The 17,396-nt window shown below is 36.8% G+C and overlaps 2 protein-coding genes across 3 annotated transcripts in view; both read left to right on the top strand.

Moving 5' to 3' along the window:
- Positions 1 to 61: 61 nt before the first annotated feature.
- Positions 62 to 1,952, top strand: LOC311091211 (alpha-(1,3)-fucosyltransferase 4-like). Its single transcript, XM_084127034.1, has one exon. It carries the CDS (start codon positions 182 to 184, stop codon positions 929 to 931), a length of 750 nt encoding a protein of 249 aa, XP_083983160.1. The 5' UTR covers positions 62 to 181; the 3' UTR covers positions 932 to 1,952.
- A 12,039-nt stretch (positions 1,953 to 13,991) lies between these two features.
- The window catches only part of amotl1 (angiomotin like 1), a 29,991-nt gene continuing 26,586 nt past the window's right edge, over positions 13,992 to 17,396 (top strand). The window contains exons 1-2 of one of the 2 annotated variants that reach the window (XM_084126884.1): positions 13,992 to 14,135; positions 15,993 to 17,199. In XM_084126884.1, coding sequence (XP_083983010.1) covers positions 16,058 to 17,199 — 1,142 coding nt within the window. In that variant the 5' untranslated portion in view covers positions 13,992 to 14,135; positions 15,993 to 16,057. The remainder of the gene's footprint in view (positions 14,136 to 15,992; positions 17,200 to 17,396) is intronic. The other variant, XM_084126885.1, reaches the window with a different exon arrangement.

The following is a 17,396-nucleotide window of genomic DNA, read 5'->3' as shown; positions in this document are numbered from 1 at the left end:
GCACGGTCGGTTGCGAGCCGAGAAATCCAATGTGACGCTCCTGATCTGGTGGAGGCCCTTCGGTAACCGGGATCCCCTGCCCGACTGTGCTGTGCATTATGGTATCCAGGATTGTACCCTAACCACGAACAGAAGCGCGTACACCCGCGCTGATGCCGTTATCATACACCACCGCGAACTGATGCGCAAATGGAGCCTCCCCAGCGCTCCGCGGCCTCCGCTCCAGAAGTGGATCTGGATGAACTTTGAATCTCCGAGTCACTCCGGCTCTTTGATTGGATTAGATGGGGTGTTTAACCTTACCATGTCATACCGTCGAGGCTCGGACGTGTTTCTGCCGTATGGGTACCTGCAGCCCCAGAGGGGAGACAGAGAGACTCCACGGGTGAGTGCGCGGCACAGGCGTGGAATCGTCGCGTGGATAGTTAGCAACTGGAATGAGCAACACGAAAGGGTGCGATTTTATCGGAATCTCCGGCGATATATACATGTGGATGTTTTTGGACGTGGTGCGCGTGATTTGATATCAGATAGCGTAGTGCGCACCGTATCCCGGTATAAATTCTACCTGGCATTCGAGAACTCTTTGCACACAGATTACATCACGGAGAAACTGTGGAGAAACGCTCTCTTATCAGGGGCAGTGCCAGTGGTTTTGGGACCGCCACGGGAGAATTATGAACTGTTTCTTCCTGCTGATGCCTTCATACACGTTCAAGATTTCAGTGGCCCACGGGCTCTTGCCGCGTACCTGAAACACCTGGACCGAAACCACTCCCTCTATCAGCGTTACCTGAACTGGAAGCGTCACTACAGCGTGCATGTGACGTCATTCTGGGCGGAGCATTACTGTATGGCTTGTAGAGCTGTCCAAGTCAGCAGACACCAGTGCAAATCAGTGTCTGATATTGCTCTTTGGTTCGAGTCTTGATGTCTCCAGTGTGTGTCAGTATAATCACAGACATCCAACACCACACAAGTAAAGAATGTTACTTCTATTTTCTGGAATAATGTTTTCCACAAATCTACCTCCAATTTGTTTTATCAAAGGCTTTTCAGGACAACACATTCATATAAAAATATCTAATTTATATATATTAAAATAAGCTTTTATCTTCAGTATGTCATGAGTTATTGATTCTTATGCAATTTGGCAATTATACACTCCTGGTTAAACGTTTGGAATAATTAAGATTTTTAAAAATGTTTTTCTAATTTTATTCATGCTTTTATTTGATCAAAAATAAAGTATATTGTGAAATGTTATTACATTTAAAAAATGTTGATATATTTTAAAATGTGATTTATTCCTGTGATGGCAAAGATGAATTTTCAGCAGCATTACTTCAGAATTTCATGTGACTGATGATCCTTATTATTCTAAGGTAGGGTCTCAATCAGCTCACTAGGTCAGTACCAGGGCACTGATCGGGGAGTCGGCCATTTTAAGGGCTTTCTCAACCACAAAATCCTTCCAGTTCACTGGGTTGCATTTCTCAAAAGCATTGTGAGCCTAAGTAGATCTTATAGAGGCCATTGGTTGCAAAGGCTCTACAGTCTACTTGGGCTCACAATCTAAATGCAGCCCTACAGGCAGTGGATCTGTAGTTCCCAGCATGCATTGCAAGGGACTGCATTAGGAGAGTAAATTGAATGATTAACTGTTATTTTATGTGCTTTTCATTAAAGGGAAATGTTTAGTTAAAAGGTGGACATTTAGAGTTGTTTCTGTTACTGAATTTTGAGGTTACCATTGTGCTGAAGAGTAGCGCTTGTGCTTGGATGTGGGCACTCAGAGTTTTATTCTGAGTCCTGACACCTGTCTGTATTTAATTGTTTATTATATTGTGCATAGTGATGAATTACACTGTTGAACCATCTGTATCTTTTTAGTTTCATATGATGGTATCCTTTTCCACCTTGATGTAGATACACTCAATAAAGAAATCATTAATATTATTTAATTAATAATCTATAAACATACTTTTTATCCAACTTCATGTCAACTTCACTAATCAGGGCCCGGTTTCCCGATAACGCTCACTCTTAGCGCGCTAAGAAAGCTCGAAAGATATATCTTACCAAAGTTGTTTATGTTCCTAAGTGTTCCCCGAACCATACCTTAGGAAGCTGCTTAAGATATACACTGTTAACCCTTGCTGTAAAATTCTGACAATATTATACCATTTTCCATTAAAACAGTAATATACCGTAGAAAATAAAAGTAGCCTACAGGAATATACTGTGAATTAACAGTGCTCAAAGTCGACACTCAGAGGCTGTTTTCCCAATCACACCCTATACTCTCATTCACTATTCCCTACATTAGTTCACTAATATAGTCCACTTGAATGAAAAGAAGTGAGTGAATTGAGACACTGATGAACACCTGATAAGCAGAATCACTGAAGGACAGAGAAACAAGAACAGAAAAAAGAGAAACACAAAAACTACAACTGACTTCCAGTAACACTGAGTGTGAAACCAGTTTACAAACCAGTTTACGATTATTTCTTTCATACATGTACAAAAGTTCTTGTTGAGAATTAACAGAGATTTAGTTATTAATAAAATTTGTTGTCACCATGATGGAGATCAGTAGGCCTATTTGCTTTAGTTGGTCTCTTGTCCCTGGACTTCTTACCATTCATCTCCCTCTGACTGCTGTAACGGTGAGTTTATAAAACACATTTGTTATGGAAAGAAAAAGTCAAGAGGAAGATGATCAGGTGTTTTTATTTTTTTGTGATGATGTCACAATCATCCTGGACATGCCTGATTTTCAGATTTTTCCTGTATATAGTCATTGAAATTATAGTTCTCATATTTAGCATATATCTGTGAATCTACAAAATGAAATCAATATTTCTGTAATCAGGTCTTCTGAAGAATATTGTAATCATATAGTGCATTCAATTTTATTTTACTCCTGCTTGACTGAGACACACACAGACATCAACAATCAGCATATGAATCTCAACAATGGTGAAAAGTTTCATGTCGCAATGCATGCCGGGTTCCAGGATAATATAAAACTCCCAGCATGCACTGCGGCATGAATAATAATAATAATAAAAAATAAATATTGCCACCATTGTTGAGATTCATGTGCTAAATTGTGATATCTCGGTGTTTCTAAAATACAGTGTAGCTCTGTTTCTCTGGTTATGCATCATGTGTTAAAAAAAAAAAAAGAGTCATTGTATCTTATTGCTGCGTTTTCACAGTGGTGGTAATGTAACACTTTTGATTGAGGATTAAACTCTGAATAAGTGAGAATGAATTCCTTAGTGAATGAACAAGCAATATGATGATTTTGTCATTCATAAACTGTGTGTGCACAAGTGTGACTTGCAAAAACACAGCTCAAGCAGCAAAAGAAAAACTAATGTTTTAGCATCAGCATCCCAACTAAAGCAAGCACTTATCTCTATAACGGTAACTTCAAACCAAACATTTTCAATTAAACATCTCAATAACAACTTCTGTATGACAGAAATAAAGTCATACTGGGCCCGGTTTCCCAAAGCGTTCTTATCTCTAAGTAGTTCTTAACCTATTCCTTAACCTCTCTCTTAACCTTATGGGACGGTTCCCGAAACGTTCGTACGCTAAGTATATCTTTTGTAAGTCACACTTTCGTAAGGTTGGTCTGGACCATTCGTAGCTCTCTCTTAGCGTTGTTCAGGTCTAAATGAATATAATTCTTAAGTTTTAATACACCCAGACAGTATTAAATTAGGCTAATTCAAGTGTTTTCATGCAAAGAATAAAATTGTCATTACACTGATTGTTGTTAGATTTTTAATTATATTATTATACAATATTATTAATTGAATTAAAACGCTCTTTTAAAGGCCAGTGAAAGCATAGGCTACTGTCAGTTAAGTCCTATTCGGACGCTAATATTGTTTCTCATGGGCTCGTCCGGTATTTTAAACATTTACAGGGGTAAGTCGGTGATTTTAGTGCCGTCCGAATCCATAATATCAGTGTTTTTCTCACCCAATCCGCGTAAAAATCCCTGGCCAAATTAGTACCTTCTGTTTTTTGACAAACAGGTCGTGTGGTAATTTAATTGCCGTCTGAATCCACATCTCTGAGTTTACAAGAGATTCAAAATTCACGGTTTAAATCCTTTTTGATCACTGCCGAGCACCGTACGCAAGATGTAAACTTTTATTACTGAAATGCTGGAAAGTATTTACACAAGAACAATATTTCATCGCAGCTCCACCTCAGCGAACAAAAATGGGAAAGAAAAGGCGGCACGTAAATTTTTGAAAAGGTTATTGTGGCAGCAATAGGCTATATGTTACAATTTTAAAATATGTAGGCTAGGCTATTATAGGCTATTATAGTTTGGATTATTTTTTATAATATCCAATAATCATAATAAATTGCAATTTCAACTATTTCTGAAGTGCTTCTTTTATAAAGATGACCGCTTTTTCACATAAACAGCCCCTGCACGAGAGAATAATTGATTCTCGAGCCATCGATTTCAAACAATTCAGCACCATGGCCACGGACAGCGCCGGGTCACGTCGCACTTAAGAAGGTATATCTTAAGCAGCTTTCTAAGGTATAGTTCGGGGAACACACTTAGGAAAATAAACAAATTTGGTAAGATATATCTTTCGAGTCTTCTTAGCAGGCTAAGAGTGAGCGTTATCGGGAAACCGGGCCCTGGTTAATAATAAGTGTAATAATGTGTAATGGCTGGAAGTCAGTCGTAGTTATTGTGTTTCTCTCTTTTCTGTTCTTGTGTTTCTCTTTTCTTCAGTGATTCTGCTTACAATCACTTACATATTCCCTTAATTATCTCACTGCATCGTTACTTTTTACTCGTAGTGTGGATTTCCCTGAGGGGTTGAAAGGGTTAACTGTGTAAGATAAAAAAGACACACCCACAAAATGTATTTTAACAGTAATAAACTGTAAGTTATAAAACAGGTTTATACTGGCAATAGTTTACTGTAAAATTATTTTTTTGGGGTCACCATTGTGCTGAAGAGTAGAGCCTGTGCTTCAGTCCAGGAGAAGATCTACAAACATTGATGATTTGCTGCATGTTGCTTTATTTAACAGGCGGTGACTGTGTAGTTGCTGATCCAGTGAAAATCTTTTTATGTACAATAGTTTTTTAGTGGTCTCAAATGAAAGAAGTTCACAGTAATACTTTGCTCACATTATTAATGCATTATAAATTTTAGTTAATACATTTAAATGACAGTTGGTCAATTTAAGGCAGTCGGTTTCTGCAAGTGTAATTAGTTAACTATAATTTAGTGCATTTTTACAGAAACAAACTAGATTACAGTAAAGAACTGTACAATTAACAGTATTTTACTGGCAACAGTGTTGCCAGTATTTTACTGTAAAAAAACCCGGTAAGGTCTAACAGTGTACCTTCTTACGTGCGACGTTACCCGGCGCTGTCCGTGGCGATGGTGCTGAATTGTTTGATATCGATGGCTCGAGAATCAATTATTCTCTCGTGCAGGGGCTGTTTATGTGAGAAAGCAGTGATCTTTATAAATGAAGCACTTCAGAAATAGTTGAAATTGCAATTTATTATGAGTATTGGATATTATAAAAAATAATCCAAACTATAATAGCCTAGCCTACATATTTTAAAATAGTAACATATATTGCTGCCACAATAACCTTTTCAAAAATTTACGTGCCTTCTTCTCTTTCCCATTTTTGTTCGCTGAGGTGGAGCTGCGATGAAATATTGTTCTTGTAAATACTTTCCAGCATTTCAGTAATAAAAGTTTACATCTTGCGTATGGAGCTCGGCAGTGATCAAAAAGGATTTAAACCGTGAATTTTGAATCCCTTGTAAACTCAGAGATGTGGATTCAGACGGCAATTAAATTACCACACGACCTCTTTGTCAAAAAACAGAAGGTACTAATTTGGCCAGGGATTTTTACGCGGGTTGGGTGAGAAAAACACTGATATTATGGATTCGGACGGCACTAAAATCACCGACTTACCCCTGTAAATGTTTAAAATACCGGACGAGCCCATGAGAAACAATATTAGCGTCCGAATAGGACTTAACTGACAGTAGCTTATGCTTTCACTGGCCTTTAAAAGAGCGTTTTAATTAAATTAATAATATTGTATAATAATATAATTAAAAATCTAACAACAATCAGTATAATGACAATTTTATTCTTTGCATGAAAACACTTGAATTAGCCTAATTTAATACTGTCTGGGTGTATTAAAACTTCAGAATTATATTCATATAGACCTGCAACAGTGATAAGGTAAAGCTAAGAGTGGTCCAGACCAACCTTACGAAAGTGTGACTTACAGAAGATATACTTAGCGAACGAACGTTTCGGGAATCGTGCCATAAGGTTAAGAGAGAGGTTAAGGAATAGGTTAAGAACTACTTAGAGATAAGAACGCTTTGGGAAACCGGGCCCAGCTCAGTTCAGTTGCAAAATCTGCAAAATCTTCAGTTTTAAATGAACACTTGTGTGTCCACACTACAGAGTGTTGGAGTAACACTGAAGCAGTGTTGAAGTTAATGATATAATTCAGTGATTAATTAACTGATGATTGAGCATTAGTGATGAACACCTGATGTTAACAAGCAGAATCACTGAAGAACAGAGGAACAACAAGAAGATAAAAAAGCGAAACACAAGAACTACAACTGACTTCAGCCACAGAAGACATTAAATCTCTCAAGATCTCCGCAGAGGAGGATTAAACAACTCCAAAAAAATTGCATTACCAGCTTCACTTACGTCTACAGAAATTCCTACTGAGAAAACAGAGGTTTGGATGTTGTTTTGTTTCATTTGATGTTGCCATTATGGTGATCAGTGTTTGCTTGGACTCTTGACCCTTGACTTTACCAATAGTTTTTATTATGCTGCTGTAACTGTGTTTTTAAGACACATTTGTTATAATGTGTAATTATAAGTAATAAGTGAAGCTGGTAATGCTGTATCCTCCTCTGCTTAGATCTTCGGAGATTTAATGTATTTCATCTTCAGTTGATTTAATCTTTTTTTCTGTTCTTCTTGTTCCTCTTTCCTTCAGTGATTTTGCTTGTTAACAGCAGGTGTTCATCAGTGACTGAATTAACTTTGAAATTGTTCACTCAGTCAAGTGGAATATATTAGTGAACTAATGTAGGGAATAGTGAATGAGGGTATAGGGTGTGATTTGTAACACAGCCTCTGAGTGTCGACTTTGAGCGCTGTTTATTCACAGTATATTCCTGTAGGCTACTTTCTCGAAAATGACAAATATTACCCAGAATGCATTTTTTTTCTACGGCATATTGCTGTTTTAATGGAATTTTTTTTAAAGCAGTGTACGCACAAAAGCTTCTCCTGATGAACGTAGCCATATGCATTCCCATTTTGTCAAAACAATCTGTTGTTTATGGATCACAACTTGTAAGTATGTCTTATTATTTGTAGTTGTGCTGTCTATTAACAGTTCCAGTTATAAGCTTTATGTAGTTGCTATGATGTAAATGAAGGGCAAAGCTTTGCCTCCGCTAGCCTGTTAACTAACATTACAGTATTGATGTGGTGTTTACTTGAGCTTTTGTAAGCTCTTGCTTTTGTAAGACTGATCGCTGCCCCACCACCAATCCATGATTTTGTGACTGATTACTGTTTGTATTAACATACTTTTCCGACAAATGTGATTAAATGGTGGATAACATCATATCTATAAGAAAAAACATACCACTCTGAAACGTCCTGTGAAATCCATGCTTGCAAAGTCCATGCTTGAAATCTGTTCAGCCAATCCTCTTGTTCGTTCACATTGTCAGTGTCTGAATCAAGCTCGAAATGGTTTGATGGCATCATTAATATTTACATTTGAGGCGGGACATTTCCCGAACATGCGCAAAGCACTGCCAATCCTTTCCTAGGAGAGGCTTCATCGAAAACGATGCGCTCAACCAGACTGGGGAGAGAGGAGCTGCAATAATGTAAAGTATGTGAAAAAGAATGTGTTTTTTGAACAATCAAGCATGAAAATATATTTGAGAACACCCCAAAGCCAAAATCAAGACTTCGTAAGGGCATAATAGGACCCCTTTAATGAGACTGAAAAAGAGCAGCTTTGGTCAAAAATAGGACAGATTCTGTGGGTTGCAAAACAAACCAGACATTATGTTTGATGCAAGCAGCTTAGTATCAAACATAAAAGATGCTACAGTCCAGTCTATTCACGAGACAAATACGGTCATTAGAAAGCTTAAATCTAAAAAAGTGACTCTCAGGTTTCAGCGTTTGGGAAACAGTATTGCTCTGAACTTGATCTTTTTCAGTGATGCTTGGAAGTCTCCCTGATGGGGGAACACAAGGGGGAACATTGATTGGTCTCATGGGAGGAGAAGGGAAGTTTTATCCTCTCTGTTGGCAATAAGAGAATTAGATGTATGGTGAGGAGTACTCTGGCAGGGGAAACTCTGGCCCTGTCAGATAGACAATGTTATTGTTCTAGCTACCCTCTTTTCTGAGCTCACAACTGGAAATGCTGAGCTGAATACTCCTCCGTTGGTCTGTGTGACGGATAACCACTTTGATTCCCTTAAGTCAACAAAACAGGTCACTGAGAAACGACTTCGACTGGAAATAAGCAGCATAAAGGACCTCATACAGAGTAAAAAGATAAAGAACGTACTCTGGTTGGACACATAAACTCAACTCGCTGTCGCTGACTGTCTTACCAAAAATGGAGCGTCTGCTCTGGTGTTATCGAAAGCACTTAGTGAAGGACTGTGGAAAGTACATTTGAAAAGACTGAACACTTTCAACTGCATATGCAACAACTGACTTGTTGTGGTAACTGTGGCCTTTGTTATATATGGTTTCTTTAATATATAACATTTTTATTCATAGTTTCTTTGTTTTTGTTTTGTTTAAAGTATATGGATTGTTAACATGTTATTTCCCTTCTACACTATTCACTTCGGGCTTCCGGGTGTGAAAAGGATAACGCATGCGCTGGGTTCTGTTTTGTGTGGTTGTTGGTAATGGTGGATATGTGACACCTCGCTGTGCACCAAATAAAGTGTGTACAATATGTAAGCTTCGTGTTTACTTGAAGTATCACACTGAACTAAGAACAGTATAGCGACATGTCCGACACGCTGTGAAAACTGTCTGCCGAGGGTTTCATTAAGATGGAAGAATGTGGCAAAATATTTGTTTCTGATGTCTTTTTTGCTAAAAAGTATAACAGATAAAGCATATCAGAAATATAACCACATGATTTCAACATGATTCCAAAGAATGCTTTTACCATCACCTAATACATTAACCCATTTGGTGAGAAAATACAAAATCTTTTATTGTATTTTTTGGTGTACTCTTTTACAGCACTTTATTATAGCTGACAGTGTGCAAGGACGAGGCTGTTAATCTAGGATTCAAGGCCAGGAAATTTAATATTGCTGAATATTACTGTCCTTGAAAAGTTGTTTTTGCGAAGTACATTCAGGATATTCTGAATTATATTCACCTGACATAGAAGAAAAATATTTGTATTATTGATAAGCAAATATATTTAAGCTGTATTTGAGAATACAATCAATGCATTTTCCCTCAAATAACACAGATCTGTTATCCTTGTTTCATTTACAATTATAATTAGACTGTGGATTATACACAACTGACATAATGCAGCAAATTCTGAAGACTGCATTTTCTTCTTTTGTTTGCAGTTTGGCAAATAAAGAGGCAAAAACATCCACAAGACCAAATAATGTGGAACGCCCATGCATAAACCCAAGGAGTGATGTGTAATTATGGTCAAGGGTGGGAGCCCATTGAATTCTGGGACAGCTAAAAATGGCCACTGAGAGAAAAATAGTGAGACATGTTTAGTTTGCCTGGGATCGCCTTGTGTTATTTGACAGTAAAACGTGTCAGTCTTTATGTTATGTTATTATTGACGTTATTTTTTGAATAGCATTCCATTTTATTGAGCATATTTCAAAGACTAATATAGTTTTTTTTTGCTTTGCTGTAATTAATACTGTAATTTGTTGTAAGAGAAGTTTTTCATGGGCCAGAGTTTTGAGATAAGGTATTTCATGGTTGCTTACTTAATTTCAGACATTCCAAGTTTGTACAAAATGTCCCCACAAAGATGGCAATATCCGAAATCCTTGTCCTTGTGTCCTTTGTTTGGTCCCCATGAGAAAAACAGCTTATTAAATCGATCAAGTGATTTTTTTTTTTGAAAATGTAAAAATGAAGGTTTTCTGTGATTGGTAGGTTTAGAGGTATAGGGTAAGTGTATAAATGAAGAGTTCAGATGCAAAAACCTCTAAGTGCCATCTGAAATTTTCTTCTAGAATGATCATTTTTATCAAGCTTGTTTATTTAAGTTCAGTAATTTCACTTAAATGGCAATTAATAGGTCATTTTCATTGCCATTTGAAATTACTTATACGAGCTTCATAAAAATGATCATTCTAGAAGAAAATTTCAGATGGCACTTAGAGGTTTTTGCATCTGAACTCTTCATATAATATACAACTTATACAGTATAGGTACAAATCATTAGGTCTATGGAAAGTCCCCATTAAACATGTTGTGAAGGCCAAATGTTTACAAATGTCAACATGAAACATGTCCAAAACTGACTTTTGAGGACATTTTAGGTAGTTATCAATCAGCCAAACCATCATTTGCTTATCTATTCATATCAAAAGGTCACTTTCATAAATCATTTTTATATGACAACCAATGTGAAAACAATGTGTGTGTATTTATGTATGACCACTAAAGTGGAGCGGGTAAACTATTGTTCCAATTAAACTTCAGTAAATGTGTCCAAGCTTAATTTCTGTATTTTTTTATATATTAAAGGATGTTTGAATCTCTGACATTCTTGTCTCTGTTCCTTTGTCTGTGTCTGTCTGTATTTATGTCTCAGATTTTACCTACCTCAACCCACATCTGTTTCTCACACTCCCTTGTTCCCATTCCAAGGCCTTTGGAGTTTGCTGAACTAGCATGTCTGGGCAGAGCGTGTGTGTAAAGGCTTGGACTAGCATGTCAAGACACATGCACTGAGGCTACATATTTTGTGCCATTTCAACATCATAAATGCTCGCACACAAAACATGAATTTCTGAGTAGTTCCAGTCGAAAAAACTTTTCACATTTTAAGGACAATTATCGAACACCCAAAGTAGCCTCTTTGTATTATTACTATTGAACACAGCAGCAGCAACAATACTAGAAGTAACAGAGGAGCAACTAAAGAGGTAGGACACCTTTTCTAGAAGTTTTAAAAAGTGGAGGAAAGATATGTGATACAGTATTACTACTACTAGAGGAAAACACTTTTTAATTACTTTTTATGATGTTTTCCCCCTTTTTCTGCCTTTTCTACAATCTTTTAGAACAATGTAGATGGCAAACATTTGTCTTGAGAGTGCCTTACCTTGTGTAAAATAGTATTTGATTTTGCTTTATAAAAATGTTCATGATGCATCGATTTTTTTTTACACACCTTCACATTTGCGGAATACTCTTTAGTATCTTTTCCGCTCGACAGATTAGACAGCCAATTCTGCTGCTTAAGGGTGTAATCTTTACACACTTATGCACAATGCTCAGTGTATCTTGGGTATCTTTGACGGTTTGGATCTCTGCTTAATATGATTACTTGAAACTAAATATTTCGGTAACACTTTATAATAACTGCATGCTATGAAACATTAGCCAAGCATTAGTAAATACACTGTAAAAAAAAATCTGTAGAAATTACAGTATTACTGGCAGCTGCTTGCCAGTAACTTACTGTAGATTTAAATTGATGTTATTTACTGGCAACAGTTTGTTCAAAGTTAAATGAACACTAAACATTAACAAGTCTTTATCTTTAGAGAATAAAACTAAAATAACAGCCTCATGCAAAGCATTCTGGGAACCAAAATCTGAAGGAAAAAAAACAGAAAAAGGTTGATGAAGATTTCTGGTTCCCAGAATGCTTTGCATTAGGTTGTTATTTTATAGTTTTATTCTGTAAAGACAAAGACTTGTTAATGTTTAATGTTCATTTAACTTTGAACAAACTGTTGCCAGTAAATAACATCAATTTAAATCTACAGTAAGTTACTGGCAAGCAGCTGCATAACTACAGCAATTTTTTTACAGTGTAGTTAATTCATCATTTATAAAACAGTAATAGTCAATGTGTTAATAAATGCTTTACTAACATGTATCCCTACTGTAATTCATGATTAATTCAGGTAGGCCTAGTTATAAAACATTTAGTAGTTGTCAGTTAGCTATTTTTGTGAAAGTGAGAACTATTTATGCCTTGTACCTTGCATATGCATATTAATTTTCAAATTTCTGAACTAGCCAAGTCAGAAGTGTGATAAATGAAAACATTTGTTAAAACAATGATCTTTCACAATAAGTGAAACATCTGTCTTTGAAAGGTGTGACATCATCTTGCAACACAAGACTTTTTTTCTTATAAGCTTGACTTAATGAGGCACAGACATCAATACATCACTACTACAAACACAAAAATGGTGAACCAACAACACAAACTGCTAAAAGTGAGCCAAAAATGAGTTCAGCAGCACAGATAAAACCAAGAAGTATAAAAAAAACCTATACAGCATAACCTATCTATGCTACATTGCATGCTGGGTACCTTGGGTACATATGTACTGTAGAAATTCAACATGGTATTGTTTGTTTACAGTATTTTTTTGAGAGTGCAGTTAAAAACAAGAGAAGTACTGTGAAATTACTGTGAAAGTAATGCAATGAATTACCTGGAATATACTGCAATTTCACACAATTTTTTTAAGTGAACTTAACATCTTAAGCACTTAAAAGTGTATATGTGCTTGTTGCATGAATTTTGTTGGTTTCAATATTACTGTACATTGAAGATCTGACATGATTCTCTCTCTCAAAACACTTACATTTTAACAGGAGTGTGAATTCTTGTTATACCCACTGTAAATATTATAGATACAGTTTGTTTGATATATTGAAGCACAGGCTCTACTCTTCAGCACAATGGTGACCCACAAAACTCAGACAACAGAAACCCTTTAAATCCCACCAGAACGTTAACAGATCTCGTTCAGAGGAGACAGATCAGAGGAGGGTTAAACAGCAAAACCAGTATACCATTATAGTAACAATAGTTACCATTAAGGTGATCAGCGTTTGCTTTAATTGGTCATTTGACCCTTGAGTTTTTAGCTTTAATAATCATCATTTAATAATCAGGGTCATAGATCTCAACCATTCCCAAGAGTAATCACTGATCAAAAGTGTGTTAATTCATTAAATGCTTTTTAAAAATTGTAGTATAAACACTGATACTTTAATAAGATACCATAATCAGATACTTTTTTTGTGCACAAAACATTTTGAACTACTACTATTTAAACACACACAGACATCAAGAATCAGTGTATGAATCTCAACAACTGTGACATGCTTCATGCTGAAATGCATTCTGGGAGCTACCATACTATAAAACTCATCCATGGTTCCCAGCATGCATTGCAGCATGAATCATGTCATGGTTGTTGAGATTCATACACTGATTCTTGATTTCTGTGAGTCTAAATATGACAGAAGTTCCAAATGTTTTGTGCACAAAAAAGTATCTGATTAAAACAACAGTGTTGAACATCTTATTCTTTGCATAACAGTGTTTATACTGTAATATTTAAAATTAATATTTTATCATTAAAAAATAATAATAATGTTTTAATGTAGGGCAGATTAAACATATTGCCAATGTAGACAATCTAGGTTTGTATATATTCTAAGTGTTTCTGTTAAATAAATATTAATGAATATGACAATATATTATTTAATTTTTTTAATCTTTATTTCCCCCCGGGGAAATATAATGTGCACGCACGCACTTATGTTCTTAACTGGCGCTAGGACCCAGGAACGCATGTTGGCTAGCGGGTCGGGCACACACACATTCCTGCCATACCACAGTGAATGGACATGATTGTTGCAAGCCAGTCAAATGTGTTCAGCAGCAGCGCTTCGGTCAGCTCCAGAGAGTCCCTACTTACAAAAACTCTCCCCCGTTGACAGATTGAGTTATCCGTGTCAAGATCTCGCTGGGTAAATGCGACAACATAAATTTGCTAGCTTATCTGCCTTGTTTTTCAAAGTTTCCTCTGTGTATTCAATGTAGCGGATGATGTGATCAGTGTAACGTGATGCGTGACTCATGTTTACCAGCTCTCAGATGGAGTTTAGATGTATGCATGTTCCAAGCACTAGGATTTATCTATTAATAATGCTTATTGATTTTTTTTTTTTTTTTCAAATGCAATGGATTAGCTACTTAGTAAAGTCAACTTTTTCATTATTATTATTATTATTTTTGGTCTGACTGCATGGACATTAATTGAATATATGCTTCTTGTAATGTTTCATGCGCCTGTCGGTAATGTGGACTGCGGTGGGGCTTTAGCTGGCTACGTAATGCTGAAGTTCATCTAGTGTTTCTATTTTTGGTTTCTGGGGTATGTTTCCCTCTTCATTCCTCCTGTCATTTCGCATATGTTGTCTTGGTAATTATTTATAGAACTTTTTTTTTTTTTTTACTATGAATCTAGGCTACTGTGATAAATGTGCAGTTGTCAGGTATTTCTATCTGATCTGATCCAAATTGATTCAGTTAAAATAAATGATATAATGATAATAAAACCAGTTCATAAATATGTTATATAAAGCACACTTTAGGTTACCTGACAAAACATAATCTTTTACATGATTGTATTATAAAGTATGTGATTAGTTGCGTTTAACGAAGCAACAACTGAATGTCCTAGACCTGTTCAAAACAAGAACGCTATAGGCCTACATATAACGGTAACGATCTGTTTATTCTAATCGCGCGATGCAGAGATGTCGCTTTAATGCGTAAGCTTTCGAAGTCAGGTGAATCTGATTGGCTTTCAATGGTTTTAAGTAAAAGTATTAATATTAAATGAAAACATTTGAAAAGGTAACTTTTATTATAGAGTAGGCTCTTATTTGTAAGTTTTTGTTTTGTTTTGTTAGAATACCTGACATGAAAGATAACAAAAACACATGACAGATCATAAAAATTCCAGTGGCACAATCCATGTCCTTTGGGGCTTTAGGAGTTGTAATGTCCACAGAAGTGCTTCCGGTTGCAGACATCAAACATCCTTGTAGTTCCTCCTTATTCCTCCTGAATACATTGTGTTTGACGTCGTGTCAGCCATCCATTATAATACAACAGTTCTGGTTCTCGAATTTGATTGGCTGAGCAGTGCTGATATACAGTCCAAAAGTCTTTTCACAATTTGTCTATGTTTGTAAGTAAGCTGTCAGTCTTTTCAGTCTTTGCAGTCTTTGCACTTTGCACAGTGATGGAGAGTTTTCAGTGACCCTTTCTCAAGATTATATCATTATGCCAGTAGGTGGATACATTAACTGTATTTATGAGTGAGCCATTGAATTGTTCACTCAACAGATTCGCTCAACAACACTAATTTATTTGTCCATAAAAAAAAAAGAAAAGAATATAATGAATATAGCATACCCTTATAATAAATGCATATAACATACTTATGCTCATGTATTATGTATTATGTAAGCAGTTCAGCGCTAAACCTATGCTCTTTTTATTTGAAGTGTTCATTGCTTCCAGTGTGAATGAATTGTTGAAATACACAGAAAATGTGTCCATTTGGCATTGCAATTACAGTTGCTGAAGTGAACATATAAAAAGGGGGAAAAAAAGTAAGATCCAAGGTAGAACTATAGCCCAATTGCCAGGGCCTAGTCATGTCCATGTCTGTAAGCATGATATATATATATATATATATATATATATATATATATATATATATATATATATATATATATATATATATATATATGTAATCATTCTTGATTTTGTATTAGTATTGGAATAATGATTTGCTCCTTCTCCTTTTGTAGATAACATTATCCAATTCATCGGTACGTATCCGTGCTATTTTTTGCCCACCCGTGCAGCAGCAGACATGCACAGTTCTGAGGAGAGTGCGTCTGGAACTGTGCTTCACAGGCTTATGCAAGAACATCTGCGATACGGAACAAGTGGAATTGGAGGAGGGGTAGAAAACGACAGTTCTCAGATGCTAAGCAACCCCACATCTACAGAGAACCTACTCCTTGAAAAGGAGGGTCAAGGAGCCCATTCATATCAGTTTATGCCCTTGCAGTTTCAATCACGACAGGAACCTCAAGGCCAGGAGCATCAAGTGGACAGCAGTTCCATGGAAAAGACTTGTGGTGTGAGCCCAGGTACAGGTCAAGCAGTCCAAGCAGCCCAGACTTTGTCCGGATTGGACACCTTAGAACTTCCGTCTTACGAGGAGGCTAAAATCCAGTCTCAGCTGTACAAAGGACAGCAAAGTCTGATGGACCCTCAGTCCCAAATCCCTGGCCACAACCAACAGACTGTTCAAAATCCAGACAACCTTTCAAACAATCTTCAACAAAATCAGAACCATGTCTTTTACAAGGAGGGCCATGCACACCAAAGTCAGCTCCAACACAATCAGGTTCAGCAGATACAGTCTTCAACAATGTCTGACAGTCCTGCAAGCTCACATTCCCATCTGCAATCATTTTCTAACACACACTCACTCTCTTCCCCTCCTTCTCTTTCATCCTCTTCCACTTCTCTCTCAGCAGTTCTTGTGGAGGGTCAAGCATGGGCCCAGCAAGGGGGAACTGGTAGTACATCTCTTGATGAAGGTCTGACAGAGATGAAACAGGGTCATGTCCGCTCACTCAGTGAAAGGATCATGCAACTCAGTCTAGAATGCAATGGAGCTAAGCAAAGTGTGGGACCTTTCAATTCACCTTGTTCACGAGACACTTTTCCTTGTGGGTCTGATGATAACACAGCAGATTCCCTCTCACCAACTAGTAAGACCTCCATGAGTAACCTACAACTTCCACCACCACCCTTTCCCTTACCTCAATGGAATTTGGATCAAAGAGGTCCTCCCCCAGAATATCCTTTTAAATTTAAGGTACAGACTATGCTTTCGCCCACATTACACTCCAACTCAGAATCTCTGGAACAGGGACACTTCTACAGTGATACCTTGAGAGCAACCATGTTGGAGACAGTGCCACTTAGAAATATAGCAAGGTAATTGTAACAGACACGTAAAGGTGAATTGTGTCATTTCTGCACCAATTGGAACTGCAAAAATTATGGTTTCCAAATTCTCCCAACCAGATTATTACAGGTAACCATTGGCTGAGCCAGAAACTGACATGTTCGACCAATCAAACAAACAATGTTTTAAGGTGGCTCAGTGTTTATAATTTAAGCCAGCATACCAG

This window comes from Abramis brama, assembly GCF_963993115.1.
Source record: "Abramis brama genome assembly, chromosome: 10".
Lineage (NCBI taxonomy): Eukaryota > Metazoa > Chordata > Actinopteri > Cypriniformes > Leuciscidae > Abramis > Abramis brama.
The sequence above is the reverse complement of the archived record's forward strand: the minus strand, read 5'-3'. Positions and strand labels throughout refer to the sequence as shown.

What these genes read in the sequence shown, in the direction of transcription:
- LOC311091211 (XM_084127034.1), top strand. Translation starts at nt 182, where the DNA reads ATGCGCAAATGGAGCCTCCCCAGCGCTCCGCGGCCTCCGCTCCAGAAG.